Source organism: Arachis ipaensis, chromosome B03 (assembly GCF_000816755.2).
Source record: "Arachis ipaensis cultivar K30076 chromosome B03, Araip1.1, whole genome shotgun sequence".
Lineage (NCBI taxonomy): Eukaryota > Viridiplantae > Streptophyta > Magnoliopsida > Fabales > Fabaceae > Arachis > Arachis ipaensis.
The window spans coordinates 116,398,824-116,411,686 of record NC_029787.2 but is presented as its reverse complement, the minus strand read 5'-3'; the positions used below and the strand labels follow the sequence as shown (position 1 = coordinate 116,411,686).

The 12,863-nt window shown below is 43.6% G+C and overlaps 2 protein-coding genes across 2 annotated transcripts; both read right to left on the bottom strand.

Moving 5' to 3' along the window:
• LOC107633689 lies at nucleotides 3,962-4,525 on the bottom strand. Its single transcript, XM_016337293.1, has one exon. The coding sequence runs from the start codon at nucleotides 4,523-4,525 to the stop codon at nucleotides 3,962-3,964; it is 564 nt and encodes a 187-aa protein (XP_016192779.1).
• Nucleotides 5,071-5,529, bottom strand: LOC107633690. Its single transcript, XM_016337294.1, has one exon. The coding sequence runs from the start codon at nucleotides 5,527-5,529 to the stop codon at nucleotides 5,071-5,073; it is 459 nt and encodes a 152-aa protein (XP_016192780.1).

Genomic DNA, 12,863 nt, shown 5'->3' with positions numbered 1-12,863 from the left:
ATGAGCCTGTAGACTTCAGGAACTACTCCATTAGTCTTAACAGTATCACAGATCTGCAAGAATTCAGTTAAGAACTGAAAAGTATCTTCAGATGAAAGTCCATGAAACTTGCAGTTTTGCTGCATTAGAGAAATTAATTGAGGTTTCAGCTCAAAATTGTTTGCTCCAATGGCAGAAATTGAGATGCTTCTTCCATGTAAATTGGAATTAGGTGCAATAAAGTCACCAAGCATTCTCCTTGTATTATTATTATTTTCGGCTGCCATCTCCTCTTCCTGTTCGAAAATGTCTAAAAGGTTATCTCTGGATTGTTGTATTTTAGCTTCTCTTAGTTTCCTCTTCAGAGTCCTTTCAGGTTCTGGATCTGCTTCAACAAGAATATTCTTGTCCTTGCTCCTGCTCATATGAAAAAGAAGGAACAGAAAAATAATAATAATAGGGATCCTTTTTACCCAAGTATAGAGGTTCCCTTATGTGAGTAGAAGAAAAGAAGAAGAGAAAATCTGAACTCAGAGAGAGAGGGTTCGGATTTTTGGTGAGTGAGTGAGAGATGTTAGTAGATGAATAAATAAATAGAAGGAGATGAGAGAGAAGGATTTTTGAAAATTATTTTTGAAAAATGGTTAGTGATTTTCGAAAATTAAAAAAAAGAAATAAATTAAAATTGAATTTTGAAATAATTAGTTAATTAAAAAGAATTTTTGAAAAAGAGGGAGATATTTTCGAAAATTAGAGAGAGAGAGTTAGTTAGGTAGTTTTGAAAAAGATAAGAAACAAACAAAAAGTTAGTTAGTTAGTTAAAACAAATTTTGAAAATCAATTTTTGAAAAGATAAGAAGATAAGAAGTTAGGAAAGATATTTTAAAATCAAATTTTTGAAAAAGATAAGATAAGAAGATATTTTTGAAAAGATATGATTTTTGAAAAAGATTTTGAAAAAGATAAAATTTGAAAATTTGATTTGACTCATAGAGAACAACTAGATTTTAAAATTTTTTGAAAAAGTCAACTCAAATTTTCGAATTTTATGAGAGGAAAAAGGGAAAGATATTTTTTTGATTTTTTGAATTTTTATGATGAGAGAGAAAAACATGAAAATGATGCAATGCATGAAAATTTTTAGATCAAAACAATGAATGCATGCAAGAATGCTATGAATGTCAAGATGAACACCAAGAACACTTTGAAGATCATGATGAACATCAAGAACATATTTTTGAAAAATTTTTGATGCAAAGAAGACATGCAAGACACCAAACTTAGAAATCTTTAATGCTTAGACACTAAGAATTCAAGAATGCATATGAAAAACACCATACAACACAAAACAATATAATATGAAGATCAATCAAGAAGGTTTATCAAGAACAACTTGAAGATCATGATGAATGCAATGCATGAATGTAATTTTCGAAAAATGCTAGATGAGTATGCAATTGACACCAAACTTAAAAATTGACTCAAGACTCAAACAAGAAACACAAAATATTTTTTATTTTTATGATTTTATAATTTTTTTGTATTATTTTTTTTTTTCAAAAATTAATGTAAAAAAGAAAAATAAGGATTCCAAAATTTTTAATATGAATTCCAGGAATCTTGCACTCTTTAGTCTAAAGCTCCAATCTGAGGATTAGACATGGCTTAATAGCCAGTCAAGCTTTAGCATGTAAATCTTTTGGATCAGGAACAGCAGCAGGTGGATTAGCAACAACTAGCTTGCTCTTGATAATGTTGGGTTGGAAGCCCCAGTCCAAATAAATTTAGATATGGCTTTACAGCCAGCCAGGCTTCACATGCTTCATGAAACACTAGAATTCATTCTTAAAAAATTTTAGAATGATTTTCGAAAACAGATGAGAAATTTTTGAAATTTTTTTTTGAAAACCCTTTTTTTTTAAATAAGAAGAAAATTACCCAATCTAAGCAACAAGATGAACCGTCAGTTGTCCAAACTCGAACAATTCCCGGCAACGGCGCCAAAAACTTGGTATGCGAAATTGCTACTCAGATTAGGTTGTAAAATTATTTGTTCGTTTTTTTCCCTGGCAATGGCACCAAAAACGGATGCACAGAACCATGGTCCAAACATAACTTCACAACTTCGCATAACTAACCAGCAAGTGCACTGGGTCGTCCAAGTAATAAAACCTTATGTGAGTAAGGGTCGATCCCACGGAGATTGTTGGTATGAAGCAAGCTATGGTCACCTTGTAAATCTCAGTCAGGCGGATATCAAATGGTTATGGAGTTTTCGAAAATTAATGATAAATAAACAGAAAATAAAGATAGAAATACTTATGTAATTTATTGGTGGAAATTTCAGATAAGCATATAGAGATGCGTTCGTTCCTCTGAACCTCTGCTTTCCTGCTATCTTCATCCAATCAGTCTTACTCCTTTCTATGGCTGGCTTTATGTAAAGACATCACCGTTGTCAATGGCTACTTTTCATCCTCTCTGTGAAAATGGTCCGATGCGCTGTCACTGCATGGCTAATCATCTGGAGGCATCACCGTGGTCAATGGCTGCGTCCCATCCTCTTGTGAAAATGGTCCAAATGCTCTGTCATAGCACGGCTAATCATCTGAGGTTCTCGATCATACTGGAATAGGATTCACCCTCCTTTTGCGTCTGTCACTACGCCCAGCACTCGCGAGTTTGAAGTTCGTCACAGTCATTCAATCCCAGAATCCTACTCGGAATACCACAGACAAGATTTAGACTTTCCAGATTCTCATGAATGCCGCCATCAATCTAGCTTATACCACGAAGATTCTGATTAAGAGATCCAAGAGATAATCATCCAATCTAAGGTGGAACGGAAATGGTTGTCAGGCACGCGTTCGTGGGGGAATGATGATGATTGTCACGTTCATCACATTCATATTGAAGTGCGAATGAATATCTTAGAAGCGGAATAAGTTGAATTGAATAGAGAAACAGTAGTACTTTGCATTAATTCATGAGGAACAGCAGAGCTCCATACCTTAATCTATGGAGTGCAGAAACTCTAGCATTGAAAAATACATAAGTGAACATAGGGTAAGCATGGCCGAGTGGCCAGCCTCCCATGGAGGTCTAGAGATCTAAAAATGATCAAAAGATGTCTAATACAATAGTAAAAAGTCCTATTTATACTAAACTAGCTACTAGGGTTTACAGAAGTAAGTAATTGATGCATAAATCCACTTCCGGGGCCCACTTGGTGTGTGCTTGGGCTGATCTTTAGCTTTTCACGTGCAGAGGCTTCTTTTGGAGTTGAACGCCAAGTTGTAACGTGTTTTTGGCGTTCAACTCTGATTCGTGACGTGTTTCTGGCATTTAACTCCAGACAACAGCGTAGAACTGGCGTTCAACGCCCTTTTGCGTCATCTAAACTCGGCCAAAGTATGGACTATTATATATTTCTGGAAAGCTCTGGATGTCTACTTTCCAATGAAATTGGAAGAGCTCCATTTTGAGTTTTGTAGCTCCAGAAAATCTACTTTGAGTGCAGGGAGGTCAGAATCCAACAGCATCAGCAGTCCTTCTTTAACCTCTGAATCTGATTTTTGCTCAAGTCCCTCAATTTCAGCTAGAAAATACTTGAAATCACATAAAAACACACAAACTCATAGTAAAGTCCAGAAATGTGAATTTAACATAAAAACTAATGAAAACATCCCTAAAAGTAACTAGATCCTACTAAAAACATACTAAAAACAATGCCAAAAAGCGTATAAATTATCCGCTCATCACCCTGGCATATCAGCAGGGGTCCAGGCGAACAGGTCGACATTGGCCTTTAATATGTCCTCCAAGTTCTGTTTTGTTCTGCAGAGAAAGCCAAACCGATGTTAGTATAGTGATTTGTTTCATCCGATTGTACCTTTTCTAAGTCGTTCGTTTGGGAGGGGTGACTGTTGTTGTCCCTAGGATCCATTTCGGCCAGGGTGGGGATGCTTTCCGAGTTGTATACTTAATGGATTCTCGGGATAGCCTCCTTTGTGATTTTCTTCAGGCTTGCTTTGTAGCATTGTCTAGCTTCCTTATGGTCGGCGTGGACTGTCGCTACTGTGTTATCTTGCACAGGAAACTTGACACATAGATGAATGGTAGAAACAATAACTCCAAAGGAGTTAAGGGAGGGGCGTCCTAAGATGATATTGTAAGGACTAACACAATCGACTACCAAGAACTGGATGTCTAGTGTTTTGGAATTTGGGAATTCTCCCAATGTCCTCAGCCATACATAACCTGATATAGGGGCTCTTTCTCCTGAGAACCCTGCTAATTCTCCTCCTGATGGTTGCAATGCCTTGTCGCTTAGCTGCATCTTTTTTAATGTGGAATAGAATAGGATATCGGCACTGCTTCCCGGATCGAGCAGAACTTTCTTTACGGTCAGCTCTCCCATGTGCACCGAGATTACTACTGGATCATCCAAGTTTGGTGTCTGTGATTTGAAATCGTCAGTATTGAAACTGATATGGGCAGCTGAGGTCGGAACTGTTGGGTTTTGGTGCGACCCTTCCATTGTCATCATAGTCCGGTAGCATCTTTTCCTAGCTGTGTTGGTGAGTCCTCCTCCTGCGAAGTTGCCTGATATGTAATTTATGACTCCTTTGGAGGTAGGGGTTTCGATTGAGCCACGCCATGTTCCTTTTTCTTTGTGATCCGAGCCATATCTCGGCTTGTCGATGTCCTTGGTTGCCTCCTTCTGACTTTTGGAACTGATATATTTTGTCCAATAATCCCTGTCTGGCCAATCTCTCCAGTAGGTCTTTTGCTACTACGCATTCATCAGTGGTGTGGCCGGACTTTTGGTGGAATGCGCAATGTTTGCTTTTGTCCACGTATTTTTGGTCTTGGTATGTTCCTGCCTTGACTGGTGGCTTTATAAGTCTGTTGTGGAGTATTTCCTTGATGATGTCCTCTCTACTGGTATTAAACCCGGTATATGAATCAAATTTTGGAGTTAGTTTAAAAGGTTTTTTGGAATCTCTGTTATTTGACCTGTTCGGCCTGTCGTCTTCCTTCCGTGATGGTGGTCGTTCGTTTCTTCGTGTCTCACACAATTCTTCTATTTCAATTTCTTCGGTGGCTGTCTCGGAACTCCTCCAATGTCTCCAGTTTCGCCACAGCTATAGCTTCCTGGAATTTTCCAGGTCGAAGGCCACTTTTTATGGCATGCAGCTGGACTTCTAGGTTAAGGTCGGGGATTTCTATGGCCACCGTTGTGAAGCGCGTCATGTAATCCATCATACTTTCGTGCTGCCCTTGTTTGATTGTGCTGAGATAATCCGAACCTCTTGCATAGATTTTAGATGCTGCAAAGTGGTTGATGAACATCTTGGCGAACTCGTCAAAGCTGGTTATGGACCCTACAGGCAAATTAGAAAACCATAGTAAGGCAACTCCATCTAAAAATGTAGGAAAAGATCGACATAGAATGGGATCGGAGTCACTATTAAGGAACATCATAGACTCAAATTTTGTGACATGAACTTTAGGATCCCTGATCCCCTTATATGGCGTTAAGGTCATTGGTAGCGTAAAGTTCTTGGGCATTTTGAAATTCATTATCTTCTCGAAAAACGGGTTGGTTTGCCGTCTTCCGGTTTTTGGGGGTGTCTCCCTTGTCTTTGCGTTGGATTCTGATTAATGTTCTTCGTGTTGATCAACATTTGTCTTCTTGCTATCGACCTTCTGATCTCTGTTATTTTGCATTGCTGCTAATAATTCCGCCATCTGCTAGTTTTCTGCTTGGAGAGCGGCGTTGGCCGCCAGGAGATTGGCGTTGGCTGCCAGGAGATCGGCGTTAGCTTGATGGGGTTGCTGGGTCTTTGGGTAATCAGTCATGTTCCCTTTTCTGCAAAGAGAAAGAGGTATAAAGCAAATACGAATTATAAAAATTATAATTTCGGAGTGGGGTGAAGTTAATTTCCGGCTCCACGATGGGCGCTAAATGTTCTTGCAAGGATACTCTGTCCGATCTATACGTCGGCTCTCTGTTAATCTCACTATGCTTGGTGGCTTTGGCCGAGTCGATGACATCCTTGTGAACCTGGACCCGAGCGTGGTACCTACAAAAGGGACTCCGACGCTCAAGTTAGTAAGGAGATAAAATAAATAAAGAGTGTATATGATTGGTGATATAGCTCTAAAGTATGTTGTTTTCGGGACGAAGTATTTTTGTCTTGTGATCTTTTCATTGATGGCTCAGCCTACTTTATAGATAAGTTTGTAGCTTAGTGGTCAGCTTCTTCTGAGATTTTGGTAATTGATCTTCGTCCGAGATTGTGGGGACTGATCTTCATCTGAGATTGTGGGGAGTGTTCTGTTGGGATAGAGCCGTTACACCGAGGTATGACTTAGTTTTATCCGAGATATTAGGGGTACAGTACAGATGAAAATACAAAAAATAATCATAATAATTACTAAAAAAATATGAAATAAAATATTAGAATTAATTTCAAATTTTAACATAATTAAATGTTAATTTTTGTATGATTAATTATATAATATTTTTTTTAAAAAAATAGTTGAAAAAAAAGGAGGTATTCAAATTGACACTAAAATGTGCTACATCAACGTGCTAACCCTCATAATGTAACCTGTTATATAATTAGTATTATTGATTATTGATGATTGACTCGTTATAATATAAGAAATAATCATAATAACAATTACGAAAAAGATATAACATAAAATATTAGAAGTATTGACAAATCTCATCAACATAGATAATTATTAAATATTAATTTGTATATCATTGATTATATAATTTTTTTTTTATAAAATAGTTGAGAAGAAAATTGTTACGGATCCAGTCCACGGATCCTATACCCGGAACGGTCTCCGAACCCGGTTACCTGGGTTCGATCCGCTTCGCCCTTCCAAAAGGCCCGGAACCGGCCCGCTGAAGTTCCTAACCAACTTTCGAATTCAAACGTCTCCCTTATCTTAGCCAGATAAGATAAGATAAGATGTTCACCATCACCTATAAATAGAGGACCCAGATCCCTCCAGGTATTCATTCATTCCTCACACCTTATACCTCTTAGATCCATTCTGACTTGAGCGTCGGAGTGTCTTTGCAGGTACCTCCCCCCATTGCTCCAGTCAAGTGATCCGGCATCTACCTCAATCCGCAAGTTCTCGATCCATCTCTCAACCCGTACCAGAGACATCTTGTACATTGGTGCCGTCTGTGGGGAACTTGCGCCGACTAGAGTCGGAATGGGGGACGTACTCGAAGAAACCTCCTCAAGCCGGGATAACTCTCGAGCAAAGAACCCGACCCCCGAGCATCAGGAGGTCACAAACCATGGAAGGATAGCAAGCACCATCCACCACGCACAGAATAAAGAAAACGATCACATCATTCCGGATCCGCGACATCCTGAGAAAACAGGGGACAAAGTGGCACAAATAATCCAAGATCTTTGCCTCCGAGTTCAAGAATTCGAAGGCAGACTAGCTTCCAAGGAAAGGTATAATACCGAACACGGAAGTCACGCAACCTCTAGATCAAAATCTCGCCACGGTAGATCGCCAACACGGCGACACGATAGGAAAGATAATCGCAGCACCTCGCGCGACCCCAGGCGAGAAAAGTCGCCGGAACGACGGTACAGCAAAAGGCACAACCGCAGTACCTCCCAAGATCTAAGTCATCAGCGCGACTCAGATGAAGATCGGCGACACCGAGAAACCAAGCGCACAAGAAACGACCACACAATAATGGGAGCTACACCTTTCACAGAAAGGATCTTAAGAGCAAAACTCCCCAAAGGTTTCGACAAACCCACCGACATGAAGTACGACGGAACTAAGGATCCCCAGGAACATCTAACTGCCTTCGAGGCTAGGATGAACCTAGAAGGAGCAGCCGACGCAGTCCGATGCAGGGCCTTCCCGGTGACCCTAGCCGGGCCAGCAATCAAATGGTTCAACGCCCTCCCGAACGGATCCATAGCTGGTTTCCACGACATCACACGGAAGTTCATGGCCCAGTTCACCACCAGAATCGCTAAAGCTAAACACCCCATCAGCTTGCTAGGGGTGACACAAAAATAAGACGAATCTACAAGGAAATACCTCGACCGCTTCAATGACGAATGCCTAACGGTCGACGGTCTCACGGATTCAGTCGCAAGCCTCTGCTTAACTAACGAGCTCATGAACGAAGACTTCCGCAAACACCTCACCACCAAACCAGTGTGGACCATGCACGAGATCCAGAACGTCGCCAGAGATTACATAAATGACGAGGAAGTCAGCCAGGTCGTCGTTGCCAACAAGCGACAACACACCCACACCGAACATGGCAACCCGGCGCAACGACATAACCCACCACCCAGAGAAAATCAAAGGGACCACCCCAAACCGACAAACACAAACCGACCACCAAGAATCGGCAAGTTCTCTAATTATACACCCTTGACAGCACCAATTACCGAGATATACCACCAAATAGCAGATCGAGGCATCATGCCGAAAGCCCGACAACTCAAAGAAAGAACGGGAGGCAACAAAACCCTTTACTGCGACTACCACCGAGGTTACGGGCACAGGACACAAGACTGTTTCGACCTTAAAGACGCCCTTGAACAAGCCATAAGAGACGGCAAGCTCTCAGAGTTCGCCAAAATCATCAGAGAACCAAAATGTGCGGAGAGAGACAGGTCGCCAGAAAGAGCAGGACGCAACCCGAGAACACAAAAGCAACCTCCCAGGGAAAGCCCAGAAGACGACCCGGCCCTAATAGTAAACGTCATCACGGGCAAAGATGTGTCAGGCAAGTCAAAATTAGCACTTAAAAAGGACCTCAAAGTTTTGGCCGTCAGAGACCAAGCCCCAGCTATCACAGCCGACAAAGCGATAACTTTCCTACCCGAGGATTGCCAGCACGGCACCTCGGCCGAAGACGCACCTTTCGTCATCTCGGCGAGAATCGGAACAGGACCAGTCCGAAGAATACTGGTGGACACCGGCGCAGACTCCAACATCTTCTTCCGAGGGGCCTTCGACAAGCTCGGACTCCGCAGCGAAAATCTCCAAACACACCGCAACGGCGTCACGGGACTCGGGGACAACTTTCTCAAACCGGACGGTTCCATCACCCTCTCCCTCACCATAGGGGCAAGCAACCAAAGAAAGACAATTCTATCCGAATTTGTGGTCCTAAAAAACTCCACCGCCTATAACGTCATCCTCGGGAAAAAGACAATCAATGACTTCTCCGCCATCATCTTCACCAAATACCTCCTTATGAAATTCATAACGGACGACGGCTCCATCGGCATTATCCACGGAGATCGCAAAGTCGCAGCGGAATGCGATGACACCAGCCTAGCTTTACAGAAAAAATCTCGCAACGCGGCCGGAATTTTTCTAGCCAATTTGGACGCCCGACAAAACGGCCAACCCAGGCCAGAACCAGAAGGCGACATGGAAAAAATACAAGTAGGGCGAACCAGAGACGAATATACTTTCATCAACAGGAACCTCCTAAACGACCTTAAAGAAGACCTTTCCCAATTCTTGAAGCAGAACAAAGACTTGTTCGCTTTCACACCAGCCGACATGCCCGGGATAGACCCCGACCTGATGTCCCACCGATTGGCCGTAGATCCCAAAGCCAAACCCGTGGCACCCGTGGCAAGCAAAATTCATCAGAGAACTACCTTACACGACGTGGTTGGCAAACGTCGTACTAGTAAAGAAGTCCAACGGGAAGTGGCGAATGTGCGTCGATTACACAGACCTCAACAAAGCCTGCCCAAAAGACGCCTCTCCCCTGCCAAACATCGACGGATTGGTAGACGCCGCATCCGGACATCGGTACCTCAGCTTCATGGACGCATACTCCGGCTATAATCAAATACCTATGCACCAACCCGACGAGGAGAAAACAGCATTCATCACCCCCGATGGGACATACTGCTACACAGTCATGCCCTTCGGCCTAAAGAACGCAGGAGCCACGTTCCAACGGCTCGTCAACAAAATATTCCAGAACCTTTCCGGAACAAAGTTAGAAGTCTACATAGACGACATGCTCGCCAAAACTGAATCCGGCGAACAACTCATAAGCGACCTCAAGGTCATAATGAACACCCTGCGAAAGCACCATATGCGACTCAACCTGACAAAATGCGCCTTCGGAATGGAGGCAGGGAAGTTCCTCGGCTTTATGATCACCCAACGCGGAGTTGAAGCAAACCCGGAAAAATGTCGTGCCGTCCTTGAGATGACAAGCCCAAAAAACCTCCACGACATCCAGAAGCTCACCGGTCGACTCACGGTGTTATCCCGTTTCCTCGGAGCATCAGCACAAAAAGCAATCCCGTTCTTCAAACTGATGAAGAAAGGAACCCCCTTCAGATGGGAAGCAAAATGTGAAGAGGCATTCCAACACTTCAAAAGAGTACTAGCGGAACCACCAGTTCTCGCCAAACCCCAAACAGGGGAGACCCTCTACCTATACCTCTCCATAACGGAAGAAGCACTCGCAGCAGCACTTATCCGCGAAAATGAGAAGAAAGAACAAAAACCCATCTAATTCATAAGCAAAGTCCTACAAGACACGGAAACTCGGTACTCACGCCTGGAAAAGCTAGCTTTCGCGCTCCTCATGGCCTCCCAACACTTACGGCAATATTTTCAGGCCCATCCCGTGACGGTCCGGACCGACCAAGCGGTCAAACAGGTGCTACAAAAACCTGACCTAGCAGGAAGAATGCTAGCTTGGTCCATCGAGCTGTCCCAATTCGAAATCAAGTTCGAACCCCGAAACGCAATCAAAGCGCAAGCCATGGCCGACTTCATCGCCGAAATGACTCCGGGAAACCAAGCTCCCGAGTCATGGAAGCTGCACGTCGACGGCTCGTCAAACGCCACCTCCGGAGGCGCCGGGGTCATAATCGAACAGTCAGTATGATACGAATTCCCAGTCTCTAATAATCAAGCACAATATGAGGCCCTCCTAGCGGGCCTAGCCCTAGCCAAGGACGTCGGAGCAAAAATCCTGGAAGTAAACACCGATTCCCAGGTAGTCAGCTCCCAAATCAACGGAGACTACCAAACGCGAGACCCTTTACTCCAACAATACCTCGCTAAGGTAAACAAACTGAAAGAAGGGTTCGATCGCGTCACCATACGGCACGTTCCCAGAGAACAAAATACAAGAGCAGATATCCTCTCCAAACTAGCCAGCACCAAACCAGGACACGGCAATAAATCGCTAATTCAGGAAGTCGTTAAATCACCATCCATATCAACAACGGCTAGTGCTTACCTGACACTCCCCAGCCAAGGATCATGGACCTACCCTATCCTACAATACCTCCTCAACGGAACGCTACCTGAAGACCCCAAGGAGGAAAAATGGACAAAAAAGAAAGCCGCCAACTACACAGTCATCGCAGGACAACTATACAAACGCGGATTCTCGCAACCCCTTGCCCAGAAAATCATCCGGGCCGGCTACTTCTGGCCCACGGTTATCCGGGACTCCATGCAGTTAGTAAAGAACTGCGATAAATGCCAAAGGCACGCCAACATTCACCAGGCCGCCCCACACCAGCTCAGCATCATATCGGCAGAGCGGCCATTCGGCACCTGGGGGATCGACCTGGTCGGACCCTTTCCTACGGCACCCGGTCAACTCCGATATCTCATTGTCGCCATAGATTATTACACCAAGTGGATTGAGGTCGAACCCCTGGCCTCCATCACGGCAACCCAATGCCAAAAATTCCTCTGGCGACAGATCATCACCCGATTTGGGATCCCCGAGATCGTCATCTCGGACAACGGAACCCAATTTGTTGACAAAAAATTCAGAGAATTCCTAGAAGGACTACGTATAACCCACCACTTCAGCTCGGTAGAACACCCCCAAACAAACGAACAGGTGAAATTCGCAAACAAAATAATCATCAAAGGACTCAAGAAACAGCTCGACGAAGCCAAAGGACTATGGGCCGACAAACTCGGATCGGTTCTATGGTCATACCGAACCACTCCCCAAACGACCACAGGGGAAACCCCTTTCCGATTAACATACGGAGGGGAGGCCGTCGTCCCAGTAGAAATAGGAGACCCAAGCCCAAGGAAAACGGTCGGAGGTAACGACGAGGAAGCGGAACGAGACCTCATTGACAAAGAAAGAAGCATAGCCCATGTCAGGGAGCTAGCCCTTAAACAAAGAATCAGCTTAAGGTACAACCACGGCGTCATCAAACGAGAATTCGCGCCTGACGACCTCGTTCTACGACGAAACGACATCAAAGCCCCGACCCCAGGGGAAGAAAAACTCACCCCCAACTGGGAAGGACTATACAGAATCAAAGCCGCAATTGGAAGGGGAGCGTACAAGCTCGAACGACTCAACGGCGACGAAATTTCGAGAACATGGAACGCCGCCAATTTGTGACGCTACTACACTTAGGTTGACCGCCATAGGTCCCCCTTGTCTTTTTTAATTTCCTTTTACTCAGATTTTACCTCTTTACTACATTTGTTTTCCTTGTTTAAATTAAAGTATTAAACTCGGGTACTCTTTCCTGTCATCACGGAGGGTTTTAACGAGGCCCAAATAAAATTCCACTATGTTCTACCCTTCCCCCTTCTACCTCCCAAAACGGAATAGAAACACAGCCACAAACACCGAGAACTGATCACCCTCGGGGCCTGACAAACGGATATCCCTAAACACTAAGCGGCCTACTAAAGGTCCTAAGTCACGACGGCTTAAAGACATAACGGCTCAAAATAAACATAAGGCCTGAACGGCCACACGAGTCATTAAAAAGAAAGCAAGTTATAAGCGGCCGCAATGGCACAACCCAGAGTTCAAAACATACCAAATA